The sequence below is a fragment of the Staurois parvus genome, unplaced genomic scaffold (assembly GCF_062004578.1).
Source record: "Staurois parvus isolate SC_StPar_1 unplaced genomic scaffold, SC_StPar_1.0 ptg001352l, whole genome shotgun sequence".
Classification (NCBI taxonomy): domain Eukaryota; kingdom Metazoa; phylum Chordata; class Amphibia; order Anura; family Ranidae; genus Staurois; species Staurois parvus.
Window position 1 is genome coordinate 1,634,169 of NW_028319148.1, and position 26,359 is coordinate 1,660,527.

Sequence of the window (26,359 nt, forward strand, 5' to 3'; positions counted from 1 at the left end):
GCAATGCATTGCTAAAATGTGCATTGAAATGAAATACATTGCTATGCCTAAGCAGGGGCGGACTGACCATTTGGAAACTCGGGCACTACCCGAGGGCTCGGGGTCAGTAGAGGGCCCCATGAGATGCCCCTGGAACCTTTTTCATAGGCTTTTTTGAGTTTGGGCAATGACACAGGGGACCCATGATCCCCTATTGCCCGGGGGCCCCATGAGTTGTCAGTCTGCCCCTGTGCCTAAGCTAAGTTTCCTGCTTCTCCAGTGTCTGCTCTAGTTTTCCCTATACTAGTGAATGCGACCTATGTGCACTCCAGCAACCTCTGCACTCCTCTGCTTCAAACAACTCCTGGTCTCCTGTGCTTCCAGAGACACCGTGACCCCCTGATCACTCTTTTAACCCTCCTGTGTCCCCAGTGTCCCCAGAACACCAATACTCCCTTCCTATACCTACAATGTGCTCCTGTGAACTTCTGTGATCCCATTGTCTCTAGTGACTTCTGTGACACCTGTACCCCCACTGACTACAGCACTCCAGTGCCCTCTTTGACCTTTGTGCTCTCCTGGCCATTTTCAGACCCTTATCTGAAGATGGACAAAATGTAGTAAATCAAGGGTCACCCCCATGTGCTTAAATAGGGTTCAATTCCAAGTCAGGATCTGCAGACTTTGTACAAGATTTGATATCCTGCCATCAGTAGCACCAGGCACGTTCACTCAACCTTACTCCGTATTATTCCATGCACAATACAAAACAAAAACATTTTGGATAGACTTTTACTTTAGTTTGCTAAACAAAATGTACAGCATGGCAGTTTTGCTACTTTTGTGTGGTTTGACCACTGGATTAGAAGCTCAAATCTTCCTATAAAATGAATGCCAAAAGGTAAAACCTGCATTTGTGCACGAAATATTTTTCTGCAATGCAGCTCATTACATATTTTCTTTCTTTTTTCAGATCCGACTCAGAACGATCCCGAGTTCACTGTCACTCAGTCTGGAATAATATTGTCTAATGAAGGACATTCTGTCACCATCAACTGCTCATACACCACCCCACCAGATGAAAACCTTCTGTGGAGTGGTGTTTTCTGGAGAGTGGGCAGCCCAACAGGACCCTACGCCTATCACCCCTCTGATCTGATGATTGATCCCAATTACAGAGGAAGAACTCAGCTGAAAGGATTGGCTGATCTCCAGATAAATGGGTTCCGAGATAAAGATAACACCACCTATTACTGCTTTGTGATGCTGAAATTCTGTATTGGAACAAGCAAGGAAAACTCAGTTCTGAAATACGGGACTGGGCAGCAATTAAAAATAAATGTAAAAAATACCATCCACACAGGTATACATCACCTTATCTTTTCCATTTTTATTAATTGTGCAAATATTTTTATACATTAGAGGGCTTAAAAGAGAATTCTACTTAAAAAAAAAAAATAGCAAAAAGCAAAAATGTACTCTTATTATTTTTTTGCATTTGAGCCTGAAAAGCATTGCAACTGTGATCATTGGTGCAATGCTCTACCTCCTGCAGATTCTTCCTCCAGCTCGGGTCTTTACCAAGGTACTCTCATCCTTTATTTCCAGCTACTCTCTCAGCCAATCCATTTAAAGAATATGAGTTTCATCAAATCTTGGACTCCAAGATATCCAGTGGAAAGTTTTGGTATCTTATTGACTGGAAGGGCTTCAGCCCTGATGAAAGATCCAGGTTTTTGTATTTCATGCATCAGCTCCTCTTTTAGTAAAAATATTCCATTTCCACTTTCAATGGAAACCAGGACCTTCACTAGTGGGGAGGGACCCTATAAGGAGAGCTAATATCACCATCACCTAATTCCCAGGTCTTTTCTCCAGTGTAAGGCTGCCCGGGGTTCCATTTGGAGTGCTGGCACCAAGGTACAAAACTTCAATTATGGAGCTTAAGGAAGTATCAATGGATAGTGATGTCACTTCACTTTTGCTCCTTTGAGAGCCACTCTGCCGCGATGGCTCCGGGATGGGGGAAGGGTGGGGAAGGGAATGGCTGTCTCCAGTTCTCAGCTGCACAATGAAAGATGAAAGACAGCTGTCAATCAGGCAGTGAAGTGGATCCCAAAAATATTGCGATTGGGATTCTTCCCAGTCCTGGATCAGCTCTGCCCTGCCAGCTGCTAGTGAGCAATAACCCGCTATCAGCTGACTCTGGGTCACAGGGGGACAAAAGTAATTTTACTCTCTCAAAAGAAGTAGGACCAGAAAACTTTGGCCAAACTTCTCTATCATTAGCATTTTTCTGCATTGCAAGACTTTGGGGGTCTATTTATACGAAATTTGCATAGCCATTCATCCAGTGAATCTGTATGTCCATTTGTTAGGTGAACACAAATGTTCTTTAGATTATTTTCTCTTCTGAACAATGATATTTTATTATGGGCTGTAGTTATATACTGCATTGTGGCCATCAGAAGGAGCTGAGGAGCATAGGAAATATATACATCCTTAACCACTTGCCGCCCTGCCACTGTATATATGTGTGTGCAGGGCGGCACTGGGACGCAAAAGCACGTTTTAAAACGGGCTCCGTGCTCCCAACGTTTTCGTGGGCAGGGGGCGTGCACGCTCGCTCCCGCCGACCCGCGGGTGACACCATTTGATCCAGTGATGTCTGGCTGAAATCAGATGATGGTCTCTCTCCTATCCTGTCCTGTGTTGACAGTTACACAGGACAGGATATGATGTCATTCTTCTCTGCCTGGACACATTCCGTTCCAGACAGAGAAGAAGACATACAAATTGTGAGTAAAACAGCACATACCCACAGTTAGAACACTCTAGGACACATTTAACCCCCTGATCGCCCCCCCCCCAGTTAACCCCTTCACTGCCCTGTCACCAGTGTCACTGATCAGTGAACCGATTTTTACTGATCACTGTATCAGTGTCGCTGGCGACTTCCGATAGTGTTAGCGCCCCTCCCAGATAGCGCCAGTTTGCCCGCCAGTACACCAGTAATCCCGTTTAACCCATTAATCCCCCCCCCCGTTAACCCCTTCACTGCCCTGTCACCAGTGTCACTGATCATTGAACTGATTTTTACTGATCACTATATCAGTGTAGCTGGCGACTTCTGATAGTGTTAGCGCCCCTCCCAGATAGTGCCAGATTTTCCGCTAATACACCAGTAATCCTGTCTAACCCCTTGATTGCCCCCCCCCCGAGTTAACCCCTTCACTGCCCTGTCACCAGTGTCATTGATCAGTGAACAGATTTTTACTGATCACTGTATCAGTGTCACTGGCGACTTCCAATAGTGTTAGTGCCCCTCCCAGATAGGGCCAGTTTGCCCGCCAGTACACCAGTAATCCCATTTAACCCCTTGATCGCCCCCCTGCCCCCCCCCCCGAGTTAACCCCTTCACTGCCCTGTCACCAGTGTCATTGATCAGTGAACAGATTTTTACTTATCACTGTATCAGTGTCGCTGGCGACTTCCGATAGTGTTAGCGCCCCTCCCAGATAGTGCCAGTTTGCCCGCTAATGCACGGGATTTTTTTTGCCAAAAATATGTAGCAGAATACATTTTGGCTTATATTTATGACTAACTTTGAGTTTACGATATATTTTTTATAGCTGAAAGTAGAAAATATTGGGTTTTTTTCAAAATTTTCGTGTTTTTTTTGTTTATAGCGCAAAAAATAAAAAGCGCACAGGTGATCAAATACCACCAAAAGAAAGCTCTATTTGTGTGAAAAAAAGGATGTAAATTTTGTTTGGGTGCAGCATTGCATGACTGCGCAATTATCATTTGAATTAGTGCAGCGCCAAACAGCAAAAAAAGGCCTGGTCATTAAGGGGGGTAAATCCTCAGGAGCTCAAGTGGTTAAAGTAATATTAAAGCTTCATAGAATGCATGAAGGTAAAATACCTTCAGCCTTTACAACCACTTTACCAAGAGATACAGTACAACTTATCAGTTCTTGAGACCACTAGAAAGAATTAGCATATAAATGTAATTATGTGAAGAGTGTGAAGATGTGCATGATAGTTACTGAGCCAGTGGTTTTGACCCTACCTAGCCCTAGTCTTTTGCCCTGTTCATCAACAGCCGAATATCATATATAGAAGTGGCATTTCTTCTGCTTCTATACATGACAGCTTCCCACTGTCACTGATTTCTAAGGAAGCAGGGGGTGCTTGCACCCAACGTGTCTCTAGCAACTGTTGATGTCATGCCACATTGTCCTACATGACCAGGATTACATTTATTAATAAAAGTAACAGATGGTGATATACTCACAAACGACAATGGTAAAAAAGCTCATCATGAAGCACAGCAATATCCGGTCCGCCTGTTACGGTAAACCCCACAGGAACCCTGGACCTTCAGTAGTCAACACGTTTCAGGGACTTGCCCCTTCCCAAGGAAGGCCCCTTCCTGAAGTTTACCGTAACCGGCGGACCGGATATTGCTGTGCTTCATGATGAGCTTTTTTACCATCGTCGTTTGTGAGTATATCACCATCTGTTACTTTTATTAATAAATGTATTTAGGTAATGCACTAGGCCGGGGTGCCCTCTGTTTGTTTTTCTTGCATTCAGTGTTCTGGACTTCCCCAGTCCTTTGAGGGCAGCAAGGCGTGCAGCATCCAGGATCCGTAGCTACACCGAGTTCACCCCCAAGCGCAGTATTTGTGTTTAGTATTTGGATGACCAGGGTTACCACTGTCCACTGGACATATTTGGCCAATGCTGTCACCACTATTTCTGCCCCTTACCGTATAATGCTGATGACAGCTCAGCTAGTGGTAGGGATCATAGTAGAGATTGGTCATGTGTGTCAGATTTTTTTTTTCAGCATATCAGCAGGCAGCATGCATCTTGATTGACTTTCACCACATAGGATTGTTCTCATCACTATGGGGACAAGGTGCTTTGCCAGGGTGGCTCCCCCCATGGCATGATACCAGGCCTGGACTGGCCATAGAGCACATCGGGCACTTGCCTGGTGGGCCAGGGCCACCTGGATAGGAGAGGCGGCCAGGAAACGCATTGAAGACCGTGCATTTCTCGGTTCCTGTATGTTCCGTCCAGCAGCCTATCCTATTCATCTCCTGCAGGCTGCATGCCCTGGGCTCCTGTAGTTATTCCGCATGGCTGCCCTCCCCCCTCATCCCCTGGAGCACTGTGAGGGATCTGTTAGCATATGCCATCCCCAGTGCTGACAGTTCCCACCACAGATGGGAGAGGAGAGAGAAAGATGCCACTCCTCCTCCCGCCCTTTTCTGTGTTTGCCCCACCAGAGTCAGTCCCCCCCTCTCTCTCTCCCTCTCTCCATCTCTCATTCTCCCCCCTCTCTCCCCTTCTCTTTCCTTCTCTCTCCTTCTTTCTCTCCTTTTCTCTCTCTCCTTCTCTCTTCCTCTCCTCCCCCCCCTCTCCCTCTCCTTCTCCCCCCCCCCTCTCTCTCCTTCTCTCTCTCCTTCTCTCTCCATCTCTCTCCTTCTCTCTCTCCTTCTCTCTCTCCTTCTCTCTCTCCTTCTCTCTGTCCATCTCTCTCCTCTCCATCTCTCTCCTTTTCTCCCTCTCTCTCCATCTCTCTCCTTTTCTCCCTCTCTGTCAGGGCAGGAGCCGAGGAACGGACAGGCAGGCCTAACAATGTAACGCACTGGCTGACGACAACCACCACCCACAGACCGAAGTCCCTCAGGGCGCGGAGTCTAAGTTCCAGGCTGCCCTTCACCAGGGCCCCTGATGGTGGGGATGGACTTGACGCAGCCAGGAACCAGGTCGCGGCCCCCGAGACACCTCAGCTGCGGTAATGGCCACCGCCAATGACGTGTAGCTGGTGGAAGAAACAAAAGAGTAGTCAGACAAGCCGGGGTCAACAACAACAGGACAAAACAGTACAGGACAGCAGACGAGAATCACAGGTCACAAGCCGGGTTCAGCAACAGAGGGTCAGATCAAAGGAGAATACAAAGAATAGTCAAGTCACAAGCCGAATCCGAATACCAGGAGAGTCACGAGAGTCAGAACAGAGTAATAGCAACACCAAGACACAAGACACAAGTGCAAAGAGCATGAGCGGGCCACAGGCTTATATGTCATCAGCCACGCCCCTCTGGGGGATGGACCTCAGAGACCTGAAGGCATAAAAAGGATTCCCATCATGCACAGCAGAATCCAAGATGGACGCCAGCACATGGAGTAACATAACCTCAGGGAAAAGGTAGGACCTTAGGACCTTGACACTCTCCTTCTCTCTCTCCTTTTCTCCCTCTCCTTCTCTCTCTCCTTTTCTCCCTCTCCTTCTCTCTCTCCTCTCTATCTCTCCCTTTCTCTCCTTCTCTCTATCTTTCCCTTTCTCTCCTTCTCTCTATCTCTCCTTCTCTCTATCTCTCCCTTTCTCTCCATCTCTCCATCTCCCTTTCTCTCCATCTCCCTTTCTCTCCATCTCTCTATCTCTCTATCTCTCCATCTCTCCATCTCTCTATCTCTCTCCATCTCTCTATCTCTCCATCTCTCTATCTCTCTCTATCTCTCTATCTCTCCATCTATCTCTCTCCATCTCTCTATCTCTCTCCTTCTCTCTATCTCTCTCCTTCTCTCCATCTCTCTCCTTCTCTCCATCTCTCTCCTTCTCTCTATCTCTCTCCTTCTCTCTATCTCTCTCCTTCTCTCTATCTCTCTATCTCTCTCCTTCTCTCTATCTCTATCTCTCTCCTTCTCTCTATCTCTATCTCTCTCCTTCTCTCTATCTCTATCTCTCTCTATCTCTCTCTATCTCTCTCCTTCTCTCTATCTCTCTCCTTCTCTCTATCTCTCTCCTTCTCTCTATCCCCAGCCCTGACCTACAATAACCCTCTGACACAGCCCAGGCTGCTATTCAGTCTTCCTAGCTGAAAAAACTTAGCTAGCTCACCCTAGCTACCTAGAAAGGTGCTCCACAAAAATCAAAATATTAACACAAGAATTATAGGCCCATAAAGTTTAGCAAGGTTTACAGAATGTATACAAAATGGATGAAATAACAGAGCATGGTGTTAATGTGTACAACCCGTTATAGGAATTTGCGAAGAAAATGTCACTTTTTTTTTCTCCTTGGGTTTTTTGGGTTTAGGTCAATGTTCCTAAACCTTTATATCACCCTCCACTTTTCAGGTGCATTAAAACAAAACATATGCAAAGTATTAGTTTGTTTTCTTCATAAAGCAACAACAGCCTGAGTAGAAAAGTGAGTCCTTTTCCAACATGCTGTAAAGAAGGATCCTTGCTCACTCTGTGGAAAAGTGGTCTCTCTGCCGAGATCCAGTCCAACCCTGCTGAGCCAGAGCTAGAGTTCTCCAATTAGAAAAGTACACTGCTCAAAAAAATTAAAGGAACACTTTGAAAACACATCAGATCTCAATGGGGAAAAAAATCTCCTGCTGGATCTCTATATTGATATGGACGGGGTAATGTGTAGGGAACGTAAGGATGCCCCATTGTTTGATGGAAATGAAAATGATCGACCGAAAGAGGACTGAATTCAAAGACATCCCGGAAATCAAAGTGAAAAAATTATGCAGCAGGCTAGTTTATTTTGCTGAAATGTCTTTGCAGCAACTCAGAATGGTCCTCAGTAGTTTGTATGGCCCCCACGTGCTTGTATGCATGCCTGACAACGTCGGTGGAGGCTCCTAATGAGACCACGGATGGTGTCCTGGGGGATTTTCTCCCAGATCTGGACCAGGGCATCACTGAGCTCCTGGACAGTCTGGGGCGCAACCTGGCGGCGTCGGGTGGACCGAAACATGAGATCTTAGAGGTGTTCTATTGGATTTATCCGGATTCGTCAGGTGAGCATGGGGGCAATTCAATGGTATCAATTCCTTCATCCTCCAGGAACTGCCTGCATACTCTCGCCACATGAGGCCGGGCATTGTCATGGAAGAGGAGGAACCCCGGAACCACAGCACCAGTAAAGGGTCTGAGAATTGATCCAAGGATTTCATCCCCATACCTAATGGCAGCCAGGGTGCCATTGTCTAGCCTGTAAAGGTCTGTGTGTCCCTTCATGGATATGCCTCCCCAGACCATCACTGACCCACCACCAAAACGGTCATGCTGAACCATGTTACAGGCAGCATAACGTTCTCCATGGCTTCTCCAGACCCTTTCACGTCTGTCACATGTGCTCAGGGTGAATCTGCTCTCATCTGTGAAAAGCACAGAGTGCCAGTGGTGGACCTGCCAATTCTGGTGTTCAATGGTGAATGTCAATTGAGTTCTATGGTGTCGGGCAGTGAGCACAGGGCCCGCTAGAGGACATTGGGCCCTCAGGCCACCCTCATGAAGTCTAACTGATCGTGTAGTCAGAGATATTCACACCAGTGGCCTGCTGGAGGTCATTTTGTAGGGCTCTGGCAGTGCTCATCCTGTTCCTTCTTCAACAAAAGGACCTTCTATGGCCCTGTCCAGCTCTCCTAGAGTAACTGACTGTCTCCTGGAATCTCCTCCATGCTTTTGAGACTGTGCTGGGAGACACAGCAAACCTTCTGGTAATGGCATGTATTGATGTGCCATCCTGGAGGAGTTGGACTGCCTGTGCTACCTCTGTAGGGTCCAGGTATCACCTCATGATACCAGTAGTGACACTGACCCTAGCCAAATGCAAAACTAGTGAAAAGATGAGTAGGGAAAAAAATGTCAGTGGCCTCCACCTGTAAAACCATTCCTGTTTTGGGGGTCGTCTCATTGTCACCCATCTAGTGCACCTGTTGTTAATTTCATTAACACCAAAGCAGCTGAAACTGATTAACAACCCCCTCTGCTACTTACCTGACCAGATCAATATCCCAGGAGTTTCATTGACTTGATGCTAGACTTTAATTATAAAGTGCCCCTTTAATGTTTTTGAGTAGTGTATATGCTACCTACTGATAGGAGAGCTCTAGTTCAAACTCAGCAAGGGGCGTGTTTGACCACTGCAGAAAGACCACTGCTTCTACAGCATGCGGGCAGGAGTCTTTTCTACTCCAGCTGTGGCTGCTTTCTAAAGAAAACAAACTTTGCATACATTTTTTGTTTTTAAATCCAAACAAATTTTATTGTCAAAGAAAATTAAAAATGGGAGCAATGCTTTCAGGATCTTGAAGAAATGAAGATACAATCAGCATAGTATACAGTGGTAACCCTTGGATGCGCAGATCCAGTGACATATGAAAACCAGAAGCATTAAACAGACATTGAAATATAAGGAGCCATAACTACTTTGACAATACATAACATAGAAACCATGAATAAATGAATAGGGGGAACCTGTGAAAAGGTCTATGGGTATAGGCAATCACTTCCTGAGGGATATATGGCATTATCTGCATTAGAGTAGGGTATCACACCTGCAAGAGCCTGTCTACTAACAATTGAGAAGGGGCAAGCCCAGGAACATCTAGCCAGCCTTGCCACACATTCTGAAATTTACGGTGGGCATTGCGGTGTTGCTACGTGAGTTTTTCTCGTAGGAGTAGTAAATTGACATTGTCTATCCATTGCTTTTTAGTTGGTGGGACAGAAGACAGCCATTGCCTAGCAATTCATTTTCTAGCCAGATATAGTAGCCTAGAAACCATGGTATATGTCCCAGGTTGTAGTGTCTCCTGATCCAAAGCACCCAACTGACAAGTAAAGGGATTCTGGGGAACAGTATATTGTGATACTAGGGAAATGGTCTGAAGGACCTCCTTCCAGTACCTGTACAGTTTTACATACGCCAAAGCATATGGATAAAGTAACCCTGGTGCACCCTGCATCTCGGGCAATCAGGTGTCAAGGTCCTACCTTTTCCCAGAGGTTAGGTTACTCCATGTGCTGGCATCCACCTTGGATTTCTGCTGAGCATGGTGGGAATCTTTTATGCCTTCAGGTCTCTGAGGTCCATCCCCCAGAGGGGTGTGGCTGAGTACATATAAGCCTGTGATCCGCACATGCTCTTTGCACTTGTGTCTTGTGTCTTTGTCTTGCTACAGCTCTGTGTATACTCTCGTGACTCTTCTGGTATCTGACTCGGCTTGTGACTAAGACCATTCTCTGTGGTTTCCTTCGATCTGACCTTCCGTTGCTGAACCCGGCCCGTGACCTGTGATTCTCTGTCTACTGTTCTGTCCCGTTTTGTATCGTTGTTGTCGACCCGGCCTGCCTGACTACGCTATTGTCATTCTTACCAGCTACACGCCATTGGCGGCGGCCATTAACGCAGCCGGGGTGTCTCGGGGGCCGCGACCTGGTTCCTGGCTGCGTCAAGTCCATCCCCACCATCAGGGGCCCTGGTGAAGGGCAGCCTGGGACTTAGACTCCGCGCCCTGAGGGACTTCGGTCTGTTGGTGGTGGTTGTCGTCAGCCAGTGCGTTACCCTGCCACTAGGCCTACCTGTCCATTCCACAGCCCTGCCCTGACATCAGGGGAGTCTCTCCTGCCCCACCGGTGCAGTTTCACAGGGGTCCTATAAACCCGATGGAGAATAAATAATTGTGATAATTTGTGTGAGGGAGAGAGAGAGATTACCGGTATAGACTCCAGGGCAGCATCCCAGTCATCTCCAGCAATCTCCCCAATATCTTGAGTCAACGGAGACTAGCGTGACCCTGCACAGTAGCCAATAATTGTGAATAGATACAAGAAATCATGCCTTTTTATGTGTTGCCTGAGTAACGTGTTTAAGCAGAATGAATTCTGTCAATGTGAGGTTGGAGAGAAGAGATCGGGCCTGTAAAGCATGGCGTATCTGGAGGTACTAGTAAAATTGCTTATGGTTTAGTGCAAATTCAGTTTCTAGTTGTGAAAAGGACTTCAGTATATCCCCAGAATACAGCTGAGCTACAAATCTCAAGCCCCCCTCCCTCCAATAAACCCTCTAACCTTAAATAATTCTGCATAATTAGTGTTATGCCATATTGGGGTACTAGGGAGACACCCAGTGACATGAAAAGACGCTTTCACCACACGCCACACTCGCTTTAGGAGATCCCCGGTGGAAGCTGGAGGTGGAAGGACTGGCAGAGCCATCTCGAGGTGAGAGAGAGCTGAGAGAGTGGGATCAGGAAGGGGAATTAGGCCCATAATAGGATCTTCAATATCAAGTAAATCCCAGCCAGCTAGGTGCTCCATTTCAGCCGCCAGGAAATATAGCCTGGGATCAGGAACCCTCCTAAATCCTTGCCATATTGTAACTTAATCCTAGTCATCTGTTTTTTCCAAATAAGGTTCCTGAGCTGGGTTTCTACAGTATGCAATAAAACCATTTTTTAGGAATCCATACTGGAGAATTGTGAAATACATAGAGAAGTTGTGAGGCCCATACCATTTTCATTAAATTTACCCTGCCCACAACTGAGGGAAGACGTTTACACCAGATGTTACACTTCAATTTATGCTTTTGGAGCAGAGGTAGAAGATTGAGGTTTAAATATTGTTTTGGATCAGATGAGACCACCACTCCCAGGTACCTGAATGAAGTTACTACTAGTATATGCTGTGCGTAACCCAGAAGGGGGAGGTCTACAGGGTCCAAGGGCATTAAGACCAAGTTATGCAAGTTAATTTTAAATCCTGAGAAACTGCCAAAATGATCTATTATAGACATAACAGGATCTAAGGATGTAGAGGTATCACCAAAATACAACAGTGTATCATCTGCATAAAGGGATATTTTTTTCAGTGAGAATTCCTCTATTGAAACCCACAATGTCCGGGGATTTCTACACTAGGATTGCCAAGGGTTCCAATGCCAAGGTGAACAGTGGGGGTGAAATAGGACACCCCTGCCTTGTCCCCCTCTTAAGCCGAAATGAGTCCGAGAGATCCCCATTAATGCGTATACGGGCACTAGGGGCCACATATAATTTGCTCACCCACTTGATAAACTTTGCATACATTTGATACACCTAGAATGAATTTAGGTGTTTTAAACTAAAAAATTCAATTGGGTTTTATAGGAGTTACCTTCATAGCACAAATCTGGTGTTTCTGGCTAACCAAAAGCCACATCTCCAACATCTTCAGTAGAATATTATGAGCATGTATGGTAGCACTGTGATTTGGTTTCAAATGTTTGCAATATATAAAGTAGTTTCATGAGATAATTAATTCACAGGATGTAAAATGGTAATCAAAGAAGAATCCTTTTTAATTATTACATAGTGATCAATACCCAAATCCCACTTTTTTATTGGAATTTTGAATATCATGGGGTTAGATTTTTAAGGCTGTCTGTGTTTCCATCATTTACCTTCATTTGCTGTTTGGCTTGAAACCCATGAAATATGGAGTGAGGTGCAATCACCGAGATGGAGACATGCAGCAACAAAAGCATGACCGAAATTCTAACGCTATCCCAAGTTTATGAAAAAAAAAAATCCGTAGTGGGGCATTAACCCCCCTGGAGGTATTCCCGAGTGTAGCTCAGGGTTAGATTTCAGTACCAGAAGTGTTAACCCCGAGCTACACTCGGGAATACACTGCAGTGTTGCTCAGGGATTCCCTTGATCACTTACCTTGTACTTCGCTCCCACAATGCCCCCCCTGCAGTGTCCCCTGTAATGTCCTCCGGCCGATGCCGGCATACGTCTTCCGGGTTCCGTTTCCTGCAATGTCGGGACGTACGGGGGACAGAACGGCGGGAAATTCAAACATTTTAAAAAAGAAATTCACTCAATACACCAAAATCTGATAGTATAACATGACTGTATCAAACCATTTCACATACATTTTGTCCCGAGTGCTTTGTCCGGCGCCCTGCCTGCATTTTTATGGTTCTTTCTGCCTGGAAACTGAGAAACGTCCATGGCGTCCAAAAAGCGTCCCTTTAGGTCAAAAGTGGTTTTAGACCGGCTAGAGAACAGCGATAGTGAATCAGAACCACTTGCAGAATTGAGTGATAATGATTCGTGGGGGAAATTCCTCATCAGACACTGAAAACAATTCTGCGACTGAGCTCAGCGATGTGCGAACTTGGTGCTATATTTAAAATTTCAGTGTTTTTGGTTTGATTATATTATTGAATTAAATTTATTATTATTATATTATTATTTTTTATGATTATTTATTATATTATAATTTATGATTTCGTGTTTCAAATATTATCATACCCGGGATGTTTACTAGACTCTTGTTCGGACAGATTTCAGTGAGCTATTCCTAAGAATTACAGGCCTACAATATAAAAAACAACATATTTCCATGCAAAAAAAGTACCGCTTTGAGCACAGAAATATTGACATAATCAGACCGCTAGGGAGGTTAATGGTTCACTTAAAATTATGTGAATTGTTGAATTAGTGATCATTCATTGTATTCTAATAATTATTTTCTGTCATCACAGGTCAGCAAATTGTATTACTTGCAGCTTATTTTGGGATCAAAACCTTTTTACTTGTTCTGGGTATTATACTGTGTGCCATCTACGTGAAGAGAAAGTGAAGACACCAATGCCCATTCTGAATTGATAAAACTGATAAGACACCTGAAAAGACAGCTTTGAATTGCCAATTTGATGTGACAGGGTCTCCACATTCTGTTCCCGGAAAGTCTCTTTAAAATATCAAAATGTGAAGCCCCTCCATTGTTATTGGGTGGTGTCTGGTTGGTGCCCCCCCTTTCTGAGCCTTTTAGATGGAAACTGTAGCACCTTGGTGGCTGAAAAGAAATCTAAAAATATCTGTCATGATATGGTCACCCATCCATACTACTCCTCCATTAACAGTCTGTATTTGGCTAGTTATCTCTAGTGAAGTGAAAAGGTTGGCACATTACCCCTCTATTTATCTTCTTAAATTCAAAATCACTCTGCCATCAAATAACTGTGTGGGTGTAGCAGGGATGCTGTGTTGGAGGTGGTTGGTGGTAAGTAGTAGTAGGGCTGTGGATAGAGAGGTAGCACCAGTCCTTCTGTATAGGGCCCAGACCAGCAGGGGGGGGGGGGGCAGGCAGCTGGGTGAGTTGGATGTGGGCAGGGAGGGTGAAATATTTCACATTTACCAACCCCTTCCTTTCCTGAATGAGCACAATGAGTGATCGGTACCAATCGTTCACTGTGTTAATTCATAACTAAAGCATGGTAAACTCTGTTTTCCTTTGGGGGGGTGGGGCTGTTAGTTTGGCTGTATGGGGCCCTGTGGTTTCTAACAGCAGCCCTGAGTAGTAGCCACTAGAATGATGAAAGGCTCAGATACCGTGTCCTGTGATCATCTCTCCACCATTAGGAACAGGGAGCATGAGACCTGAATGGACAGAAGGATGGTATGCACAATGGTAGTTGATAAGAACCTGTCCTTCCAACCCCATGTCCAATCATTGGCAAACTCATGCAGGCTCAACCTCCGCAACATCTCCAAAATACGTTCGTTCCTCACCCCAGACACAACTATACAACTCGTTCACTCCCTTATTATCTCACGTCTGGACTACTGCAACTCCCTTCTCATCGGCCTACCTCATCACAGACTATCCCCGCTTCAGTCTATCCTGAACTCAGCGGCCAGACTCATCCACCTTACCAACCGCTCCGTATCTGCCACCCCCCTCTGTCATTCTCTCCACTGGGCTCCACCCCCCTCTGTCATTCCCTCCACTGGGCTCCACCCCCCTCTGTCATTCCCTCCACTGGGCTCCACCCCCCTCTGTCATTCCCTCCACTGGCTTTCGATTGCCCAAAGCATAAAATTCAAACTACTAACACTGACGTACAAAGCCATTCATAACGCTGCCCCGAACTACCTCACCGACCTGATACCCAAATACCACCCAACACGTACTCTCCGCTCCTCACAAGACCTCCTACTTTCTAGTTCCCTGGTCTCCTCCTCCCACGCCTGACTACAGGACTTCTCCAGGACTTCCCCCATCCTCTGGAACTCACTACCCCAATCCATCAGACTGTCACCTACCCTCCTCACCTTTAGGCGCACCCTGAAAACCCATCTCTTCAGGGAAGCCTACCCCGCCCTCACCCAACAGCCGTTCTCCTCCACTCCTCCTACCACTCCATCCCCCACAGCCACTTCCTCCTGTACCACTTCCCCTCCCTCCTAGATTGTAAGCTCGAAAAAGCAGGGCCCTCGAACCCCTCGTGTATTGTATTGTTACTGTATTGTCTCATGTACTGTCCCCCACTATAATGTACAGCGCTGAGCAAACTTTTTGGCTCTATATAAACACTGTATAATAATAATAATAATAATAATAAGGATTGCCTTCCCAATCAGCTATTTTTGTTGATTTCCTGTTTATTGGATAGATCAAAACACTTTATTGGGGGAAACTATTTGAATAATCAGATTCTTAAAAATAACATCATAATTGTTATATATATATAAATTATTATGTTATTTTTAAGAAACTGATTATTCAAATAGTTTCCCCCAATAAAGCGTTTTGATCTATCCAATATAGAAAATGTCCTAGAGGTGGCGGCAGATTTTAAAACCTGAAAAATGGCTGTTCAAATCCACAGCAAAGTCACCTTATATAAACACACAGCGAGAAGGAAATGGTTTAAGTGCTCACCAATTAAAATATATTATAATCTTCATTAAATTAGATAAAGCTAAATTGTGATAAAAATGATACCAGGACCCGTGTTATCGCTTGACGTTATTTAATAAAGGGTAAGATGTCATTTAACATCGGAGTGCTAAAGCCATTTCTTTATGTATCATTGTGTTCTATTTTTTTTTTCTCCTTGTGACATTAAAAAACTTAATTTTATATGCTTGTGCTATTTTACTAGATTCTAGTAGATATGCAACAGCCATTTGATATACAGTGTATATATATATAAAATTATTATTATGTTATTTCTAAGAATCTAATTATTCAAGTGCTTAGTTAGGGCATTGGGAAAATGTTTTAGGTATAAAATATAAAATAAAAGGCTCTGTACTTCCACATGTAGTAGCTCTAAGCTGTTACGTAGTGCCCTGTTATAATTATAGGGTATTTGGATAATTAATTCTTGGTACATCTATCTATACTTACTATACCTACTACCAGGGGCGGACTGACCATTCGGGAATTCGTGCACTGCCTGAGGGCCCGGGGTTAGTAGGGGGCCCCAAGAGATGCCCCTGGTACCTTTTCATAGGCTTTTTTGGGTGTGGTTTGAGTGAAAAAGTGGTTGAGAAGAATGTTCTCCCTATCCAGATACAATGTGGAAACATATGGAAATCTATGATCACGTAGCTAGGAAACTTCATTTCCTTATGTGGATTCCTGCTTGCTGATAATTATCCAGATTTGAAGATGCCGAATGCTTTTAATTTTGTAATTTTATCATGATTTGTTCACCGTGTCCATGTCCAACCTCTTTATGATCCATGGGATCAAATAAAATATTTTTGTAGCTATTGAATGCAGTTATATTACTCCGCTTGGATTTTCAATTAACCACTTTTTTGTAGGCGGTGTTGCCCTTGTCATACTGCCATATTTTCTATTATGTACTTTGGGTTTATAAATCCACATTTATACTATAAGTGAGACGGAGATATTACTTTGACACGGATATACGTGTCATATCAGGTGGCTCTTTTCTTTCTTTTTTGTTTGGTACGTATTGATGTGACCCTCCAGGATGTCACATCAATACGTGCCTTTGATAGGTTTGCTGTGTCTCCCAGCACAGTCTCAAGAGCATGGAGGAGATTCCAGGAGACAGGCAGTAGAGAGCTGGACAGGGCTGTAGAAGGTCCTTAACCCATCAGCAGGACTGGTATCTGCTCTTTTGTGCAAGGAGGGACAGGATGCGAACTGCCAGAGACCTACAAAATAACCTCCAGCAGGTCACTGGTGTGAATGTCTCTGAACAAACAATCAGAAACAGACTTCATGACGGTGGCCTAAGGGCCCGAAATCCTCTAGTGGGCCCTGTGCTCACTGCCCGGCACCATAGAGCTTGATTGGCATTTGCCAATGAACACCAGAATTGGCAGATCCACCACTGGCACCCTGTGCTTTTCACAGATGAGAGCAGGTTCACCCTGAGCACATGTGACAGACGTGAAAGGGTCTGGAGAAGCCGTGGAGAACGTTCTGCTGCCTGTAACATCCTTCAGCATGACCGTTTTGATGGTGGGTCAGTGATGGTCTGGGGAGGCATATCCATGGAGGGACACACAGACCTCTACAGGCTAGACAATGGCACCCTGACTGCCATTAGGTATCGGGATGAAATCCTTGGATCCATTGTCAGACCCTATGCTGGTGCAGTGGGTCCTTGGCTCCTCCTGGTGCAGTGGGTCCTGGGTTCCTCCTGGTGCATGACAATGCCCAGCCTCATGTGGTGAGAGTATGCAGGCAGTTCCTGGAGGATGAAGGAATTGATACCATTGAATGGCCCCCACACTCGCCTGACCTATATCCAATAGAACCTCTCTGGAATATCATGTTTCAGTCCATCTAACACCTCCAGATTGCACCTCAGACTGTCCAGGAGCTCAGTGATGCCCTGGTCCCGATCTGGGAGGAAATACCACACAACACCATCCGTCCACTCATTAGGGGCCTCCCCCGACATCGTCAGGCATGTATATAAGCACGTGGAGACCATACAGACTACTGAATTGCTGCAATGAAATTTCAGCAAAATGGACTCGCCTGCTGCATTATTTTTTCACTTTGATTTTCGGGGTGTCTTTGAATTCAGTCCTCTGTAGTGTCATGGAAATTTTGTATTGTTGGTCGAACTTTAAATGTGTCATATATTCGTGTTATTCATATGTCTCTCGTGTGGCTTAATTAAAGCTCTGAAGGCTGCAATTGGGCCATGCGAATGTACAATGTATGTATTACAGTACTCAGCTTGGTAATGGATGAGATGGCAGATCTGCGCTTATAGACCGGCGTGTATACCACCACGGCATTCGATGCGAATGCTGCTGTCAGTAGACCGTGGGCCTGTATCCACATATCAGCAGCATGGTACCACATGGGCTTCATAACGCAAAGCGCCAAGCGGTACGAACTCCGCGTGTAGGCTTATGCATATCTTACAACCCATTACCAATCTGAACTGTATCCGGATGGATGTGTTTTAATAAAGATCGTATCGGGCCCATCCAGGTACAGACTGATATTTTTAGGGAATGCTTGTGCAAAGAATGGACATACCAATAGAAGCTAGTAGGACAGGAAATATGACCTCAGATGGCTCATGGGGGGGAAGGGGAGGAAGTCTGCTGACCTCAGAAGACTCATGGGGGAGGACCAGTGATAGATAATAGGAAAGGCTATGCTCCAATTGGAATGTACATCCTGTGTATAGGCACTCCCCATTGCATTGTTCGGTGGGAGGGGATTGACTTTATTCATGTGGGGGGCATGTGTGTATTTTTAATAAAACAGAGAGCTGGGTCTAAAACCAGCCCTTATGTGAATTGCAACCATCATCCTGAGAGTGTCGTTTGATCATTCTAGGGTAACGGAGCTCTAATTCTCCCACATTTCAACAGAAGCTAAAAGTATTTGGATGGGCAGGAATCGTGTAGTTTAGCTGCAGTTGTGGTAAGCGAGATTCGCACAGCTTTATGGGGGATTTCTGCGCATCCAACTGCGAGTACTCACGGTAAGGAGAAATTCGTTAAAGCGAATATCCAAGACAGTTTGGCGAGCCTGGTGGATACTAACGCGTATTCTTGCATAGCTAACCAGGAACGAGGGGGGGAATGAGCCATCATGAACTAGCAAAAAGTATGCCGGCACATTTCAGGTCTCTCTGCCATTAAGAGGATCGCTTTTTGCGTGTTCGTGTGGCTGATTTCGCTCTCTGTTAGCTAACAAGAATTACCGCTTAACAAGGACCTAGTTTTTTGTCCTAAACTCTTGATTTGTGGGTGAAAGACAAGGGTTTGTCTCTGCTGAGAGCAGCAGACGGGTGGGTTTGGTTGGCTGGATTTGGTCAAGTTTAAAAATCTTCCAACCAAAAATTAAACGGTGTCATGGAAATTTTGTATTGTTGGTCGAACTTTAAATGTGTCATATATTCGTGTTATTCATATGTCTCTCGTGTGGCTTAATTAAAGCTCTGAAGGCTGCAATTGGGCCATGCGCATGTACAATGTATGTATTACAGTACTCAGCTTGGTAATGGATGAGATGGCAGATCTGCGCTTATAGACCGGCGTGTATACCACCATGGCATTCCATGCGAATGCTGCTGTCAGTAGACCGTGGGCCTGTATCCGCATATCAGCAGCATGGTACCACGTGGGCTTCATAACGCAATGCGCAAGCGGTGTGAACTCCACGTGTAGGCTTATGCATATCTTACAACCCATTACTAATCTGAACTGTATCTGGGATGGATGTGTTTTAATAAAGATCGTATCGGGCCCATCCAGGTACAGACTGATATTTTTAGGGAGATGCTTGTGCAGAGAATTTTGCATACCAATAGAAGCTAGTAGGACAGGAAATATGACCTCAGATGGCTCATAGGGGGGAAGGGGAGGAAGTCTGCTGACCTCAGAAGACTCATGGGGGAGGACCAGTGATAGATAATAGCAAAGGCTATGCTCCAATTGGAATGTACATCCTCTGTATAGGCAATCCCCATTGTATTGTTCGGTGGGAGGGATTGACTTTATTCATGTGGGGGGCATGTGTGTATTCTTAATAAAACAGAGAGCTGAGCCTAAAGCCGGCCCTTATGTGGATTGCAACCAGCCTTAGAGTGTCGTGTAATCATTCTAGGGTAACGGAGCTCCAATCACCCACAAATTCAACAGAACCAAAGTATTTGGATGGGCAGGAATCGTGTAGTTTGGCTGCAGTCGTGGTAAGCGAGATTCGCACAGCTTTATGGGGGATTTCTGCGCATCCAACTGCGAGTACTCACGGTAAGGAGAAATTCGTTAAAGCGAATTTCCAAGACAGTTTGGCGAGCCTGGTGGATACTAACGCGTATTATTGCATAGCTAACAAAGAACGGGGGGGAAATGAACTATCATGAACTAGCAAAAAGTATGCCGGCACATTTCAGGTCTCTCTGCCATTAAGAGGATCGCTTTTTGCGTGTTCGTGTGGCTGATTTCGCTCTCTGTTAGCTAACAAGAAATACCGCTTAACAAGGACCTCGTTTTTTGTCCTAAACTCTTGATTTGTGGGTGAAAGACGAGGGTTTGTCTCTGCGGAGAGCAGCAGAGGGGTGGGTTTTGGTTGGCTGGATTTGGTCAAGTTTAAAAATCTTCCAACCAAAAATTAAACGGGTATATGTTTTAGTGGGTAAAAGTTGTTGCATAGTGTTAGGTAAGTATTTGTGGGCTGTAGGTACTGTGGTGATTGCTTTACCCCCCTCCACGTGAGGTAATTATTACAGTGCTGAAAGGCTTAGGTTAATTGTTAACTGTTGTAAGATCTGTGTTATGTGGTCTGTACAATGTTTTGTGGTACTACTGCTCCCAGCAAGCATGCAGCAGGGGGTCCTTTCTGTTACATGTGCATGTTAGTGTGATATGTTGGTGTTTTATGTCCGTTCTGTGATTGTGCCCAAATTGTGTTGTATGTGTACTTCATATTGTTGTGTAATTGTCCAGTGTATGTTCTGTCTAAAAGTCTGTTTTATGTAAGAGGCAATTTTGAGGCTAGAGTCTGCAGTGTGTTTCCCTGTAGGGGGTCATTCTAGTGTTACCATGTGCTCCCCTGTGGGGGGTCATTTTCTTGACTAAACCACATGGACTCCTTTTGTTTGGTGGCCATTTTGTTGGCTACCAAATGTGCAGTAATCTCTATGCAATGTGCATGAAGTTTCCTATATGCATTTGACCCATATTGTGTTTTTAATCCAAATTTTTTACAGTTTCATTTGTTTGCTTTTAGCTTTAAATTTGCGTATTGCCAGCCAATTTAAAGTGTATTAAGCGAGTTTTCTCTTCACGTGTTCCACATTTAGTGAGCGCGGTGTAGTCTGGGTTTTTGCACATAGATTTCTTGTATAGTGATTATGTTTTTCTTGTGTTTTTCCTGTTAAAAGTAGTTCCTTATTGTAAAGCGGGTTTGTTTTAAGCTGCTGTGTCGCGTGTTTCACGTCCAGCAGACTTTTTGTGTAAACGGTTCTAGGTGGTTGCAGTAAAGATTGCGTGTATAACGTGGATCGTTTAGCGGTGCTGATAGGAGTGATTTTTGCGTCAGCAACAAGGTTACTTTTGGCGCAGTTTTTCGGTTTACCTCTGTGTAATTGTTTTACTGTGAAACGTCCCGTGTTTTTCATAAGGATCCACTTTGTCCTTTTTAACAGTTTTTCAGGTTGAAAAAGGGTTTTTCTGTGTGTATTAGGAAAGTTTTTTTCTTTACACAAATTTCCTAAAGGTCAGTTAGCAGGTTTCTGCCCAACCAGTGACCCCGAAGTAACATCCAAGAACCCCTCTTTTTGTTTTGACTTGTGTTAGCTACTGTGTGCAAGGAGAGAAAAGCCACTTTCATCATTGTGCGGTGTGGCCTGCCAAACACAGTGGGTGATGAGAACCACATAAATTACGCTGTGCGAGTGGGCGGTCCAGGTAAGTATAACACTTAGCCTGGTTACCACAAACACTTCGGGTGGTCAGGATCACACAAATTGCGCTGTGGGAGTGGGAGGTGTGCTCTCAGTCTGACCGCCACTTGATGCGCTTCGGGTGATCGATAAGTATCACATAAATTACGCTGTGCTGGGAAAGTGGTGGAATCAGGCCTCTCGGTAGGATCCCACCGAGTGCTCCAGGGGGTAAACAGGTACCCGGACGCGGGATATATACCAGTGACTAGTCACGATGGGCAGTAGTCAGTCCATGAAGAGAGAGGGGGAACCAGCCCTCTTCAGGGTAAGGACAGCTGCACAACTGATGAAGGTGAGTTTGGGGGGGAAGTCTACAGAACCCCTCAAAAGGTGGAATAAATGGTCGAAGGGTACCAGATGGGAAATTCCCCGGGAAGGTACATTTGACGCATGGAGGTGGGAAAAATTAATCTCTGAATTTGAACCACGGATGCAGGCGTCAGAACTAGAGATCGCACAGCTATGGCTTCACAGGTCAATCCGATTAGGGAAGCAAGGCATACATAAACTGGTGTCTGTCCGGAAGAACCAGGTGATGTATACCTGGCCTCCAGAGGGAATAAAACAGGAGGATCCAGTGTCAGAGGTGGAAGAAGCTCTTTCAGGGCTGACTCTACTAAGGCAGGCAGGATCAGGGTCTGCTGGGGTCCCCCAACAACCAACAGTGGCTGAGATAAGTATAACTGCACCTGTCTCTTCTGTTAGTGACGTCACTCTTGACATACCTTCTGTGTCTTCTGTCTCTATGCCTCAGCCTCTGCCTCTACCTCTCCCTTCTCCCTGCTTCACCCCAGCTCCTTCTGTTTCCAACTATGAAGCCTACTCAACAACCGATTTACAGACTATCTGTGAATCAAGGGGAATAGACACCCGGTTAAAAAACAGGACATCCAAGGCAAGGTACCCCTCTCAGGGGAAAGCCCTCCTAACCCCTACTAACCTCACTATCAAACGATGCACTATTCTTAACCCAGCTTCTCTTCTTCCTGTGTCGGAAGATGAGAAGGGGGGGGAGGACAGCAATGACAGTGCTGAATTTTGCAACACGACTAACAATACTAACACCTCTTCTGCTAACATGTCTTCTTTGTCCACTACTAATCTCTCTTCCAAAGGACACGACTGCATTTCTTTGGTGGAACTGGAGTCAGCGGCGACACACCCCATATCACCCCGAGAGTAGCGGTAAGGTTGAACGTCTTCCGATACCCAAAAACCTTGGCCTGAGTGTCTCCCCATTGCCCCCTATTCCATCCGGAATGCCCCTCGGCAACCACATGGGCTGTCACCCTACGAGGTGTTGTTTGGGGGACCTCCCAAAACAGGGTTGTACTTTCCTCAACAGTTGTCGTCTTTGCATTCACAGCTTACAGGTTATGTGCAATCTCTGCAACGGGAGCTGCAGAAGATACACCATCGGGTTCGCGAATCGCTCCCCGATCCAAATACAATAACAGGTGTTCTTTCTATTGAGCCAGGTGATTGGGTCGTCCTAAAGAAACATCAAAGAACCGGACTCGAGCCACGGTTCACCGGACCATACCAAGTCCAGCTGACGACACCTACCTCACTCAAGCTCGAGGGACGAGACAACTGGGTGCACGCAAGCCACTGCAAGAAGCTTTTCAGCTACACCAGAGAATGAGGGGTGTCATTTTCCTTTTTCTTTTTGTTTGTATGTCTTACATGTGTGTGAACGGAGGAAAAGATGGCAGATACCCCAACCTTTTATTTAAAATGCACCTACGTTTAGCCAGAACCGCCAACAAAACCAACTGTTGGGTATGCTCTAAGCCCCCACCCAGTCATCACATGTCCGCAATGGCCGCTGTTCATGCCCTATATGACATCCGCGTCGGCATGAAAAAGCAAGGGACCCCTGGTCAGCCCCCACGTAGACATTTATCGGTAGAACTTAATGACACATTTTTAGCAGGTAACATCAGTTTCAGCACCAATATTAGCTCTAGCTCCTGTAGGGCCCTCACCAGTCCATTATGGGTAACTGGGCAGCTAGGCAGCCCTCAGGTGTGCTTTAACATCAGCTTTGGCACAGGTAACAAGTTTGTTGGGACTACCACCTGTGAGGGAGGTATAACTGTCAATCTGACTAACCAGACTTCCCTTCTGAGTAACCACACTGACCGACCAGACCACGTGTGTTGGAAGGACGGATGTGATGTGCAGACTGAGGGAGCAATCCCCCAGTCTGTGCAACTGTTGCTCAGTGCCAGAGGCCGAACGAGGAACTCTTCCTGCTCTGCTCTGACAGGTCCATACTATTTTCTGTGTGGTTCGGCAGCCTATAGAACATTCCCCCAGAACGCGAAAGGTTCGTGTGCCCTCATAAAGCTAGTCCCCGCATCCTATGTAGTGATGGACCATGAAGAGTTGATGGTCCACAAGAAGGTAAGGATGGCAGGGAGAGTTCGCAGGGAACTGTTCTCTGAGGGCGACCAGGCATGGGCTTGGTTCCCCTCATGGACAGGATGGGGAATAGAACTTATGAAGCGCCTGAACAATTTTTCTATCATCGTGGATAGTATGTTTAACGAGACCGTAGAGGCTGTCAGAGAAATTGCCCAAGAACAACGGCAGATGGGAATTTTAGTGCTTCAGGAGAAGATGGCCCTTGATTATCTTTTAGCCGCCAAAGGGGGGTTCTGTGAGTTCATCGGAGAGGATTGTTGTACTTGGATAGAAGACACCGATGACAAGGTCCAGGCCCATATGGACAAAGTTAGTGAACTACAGGGAAAAGCTAGAGCTATAGCTAGTGAGGGTTGGAATCCGTTCAAGGGTTTGGGAGGATTGGGAGATTTCCTGTTCTCCATCGGATCTTGGTTGAAGGAAGTGGGAGTGTATATCCTGATGCTTCTCTTTTTCATCTGCCTTTTATATGCCGCGGTGAGATGTTCCTGTTGCCTCATCGACCGTGTAAGCCAAGCTCGGGCAGACGACCACATCTCCATGCCCGCTCCGGGGATCCCACTCCAACCACTGATCGGGGGAAGACCTCACCAACCAACCACCTTCTCTACAGATTACGTCCTGGCTTCCCTCTAATTTATCTCTCTGAAGACCACATTCTCCAAGACCTTCAAGCAAGCTTCAAGCCTCATCATTGTTTGTGTCTGCGATTTGGAAAACTGTCTGGGTCGAGACCAGCCTTGTGTGGCCCCGTCTGCAGGGGCAATTTGAGAATCTGTTGCTGGATCTCCCCAGACCACCGTGGGATCACAAGCTTTATTCATACCACAAGTCTGTTTGTGGTTTTTGCAAGAGCCTTCCTGTAGTGAAGGTTCCAACGCTCTTGAGGATCATCGCTTCAATCAAGCCTGTTTGCGTCGAGTCTGCGTCGGGTCTTGTTGTTTCAGGTACCCCGTGGAGCTTTATTCTCAGGGACAACTACAGGAACTCTTTGAAGTTTGAGACTACACCCATCAAGCTGAAGAAGATCAAGAAGGGACACGAGGAGAATATGATAAAACAGGAGGGAATGTCATGGAAATTTTGTATTGTTGGTCGAACTTTAAATGTGTCATATATTCGTGTTATTCATATGTCTCTCGTGTGGCTTAATTAAAGCTCTGAAGGCTGCAATTGGGCCATGCGCATGTACAATGTATGTATTACAGTACTCAGCTTGGTAATGGATGAGATGGCAGATCTGCGCTTATAGACCGGCGTGTATACCACCACGGCATTCCATGCGAATGCTGCTGTCAGTAGACCGTGGGCCTGTATCCGCATATCAGCAGCATGGTACCACGTGGGCTTCATAACGCAATGCGCAAGCGGTGTGAACTCCACGTGTAGGCTTATGCATATCTTACAACCCATTACTAATCTGAACTGTATCTGGGATGGATGTGTTTTAATAAAGATCGTATCGGGCCCATCCAGGTACAGACTGATATTTTTAGGGAGATGCTTGTGCAGAGAATTTTGCATACCAATAGAAGCTAGTAGGACAGGAAATATGACCTCAGATGGCTCATAGGGGGGAAGGGGAGGAAGTCTGCTGACCTCAGAAGACTCATGGGGGAGGACCAGTGATAGATAATAGCAAAGGCTATGCTCCAATTGGAATGTACATCCTCTGTATAGGCAATCCCCATTGTATTGTTCGGTGGGAGGGATTGACTTTATTCATGTGGGGGGCATGTGTGTATTCTTAATAAAACAGAGAGCTGAGCCTAAAGCCGGCCCTTATGTGGATTGCAACCAGCCTTAGAGTGTCGTGTGATCATTCTAGGGTAACGGAGCTCCAATCACCCACAAATTCAACAGAACCAAAGTATTTGGATGGGCAGGAATCGTGTAGTTTGGCTGCAGTCGTGGTAAGCGAGATTCGCACAGCTTTATGGGGGATTTCTGCGCATCCAACTGCGAGTACTCACGGTAAGGAGAAATTCATTAAAGCGAATTTCCAAGACAAGGGGTATATGTTTTAGTGGGTAAAAGTTGTTGCATAGTGTTAGGTAAGTATTTGTGGGCTGTAGGTACTGTGGTAATTGCTCTACCCCCCTCCACGTGAGGTAATTATTACAGTGCTGAAAGGCTTAGGTTAATTGTTAACTGTTGTAAGATCTCTGTGTGTATGTAGTCTGTGCAATGTTTTGTGGTACTACTGCTCCCAGCAAGCATGCAGCAGTGGGTTCTTTCTGTTACATGTGCATGTTAGTGTGATATGTTGGTGTTTTATGTCTGTTCTGTGATCGTGCCAAATTGTGTTGTATGTGTGCTGTATATTGTTGTGTAATTGTCCAGTGTATGTTCTGTCCAAAAGTCTGTTTTATGTAAGAGGTTAGAG

At 45.6% G+C, this 26,359-nt stretch overlaps 1 protein-coding gene across 2 annotated transcripts in view; it reads left to right on the plus strand.

Moving 5' to 3' along the window:
* LOC149436682 (uncharacterized) overlaps window positions 1–25,773 on the plus strand; it is a 54,247-nt gene extending 28,474 nt beyond the window's left edge. Inside the window, exons 4-5 of one of the 2 annotated variants that reach the window (XM_089661583.1) lie at window positions 953–1,342; window positions 23,022–25,773. In XM_089661583.1, the coding sequence (XP_089517709.1) occupies window positions 953–1,342; window positions 23,022–23,188 (557 nt within the window). In that variant the 3' untranslated portion in view covers window positions 23,189–25,773. Of the gene's footprint in view, window positions 1–952; window positions 1,343–13,335; window positions 15,264–23,021 lie in introns of those variants that run through there. The other variant, XM_089661584.1, reaches the window with a different exon arrangement.
* The last annotated feature ends 586 nt before the right edge of the window (window positions 25,774–26,359 follow it).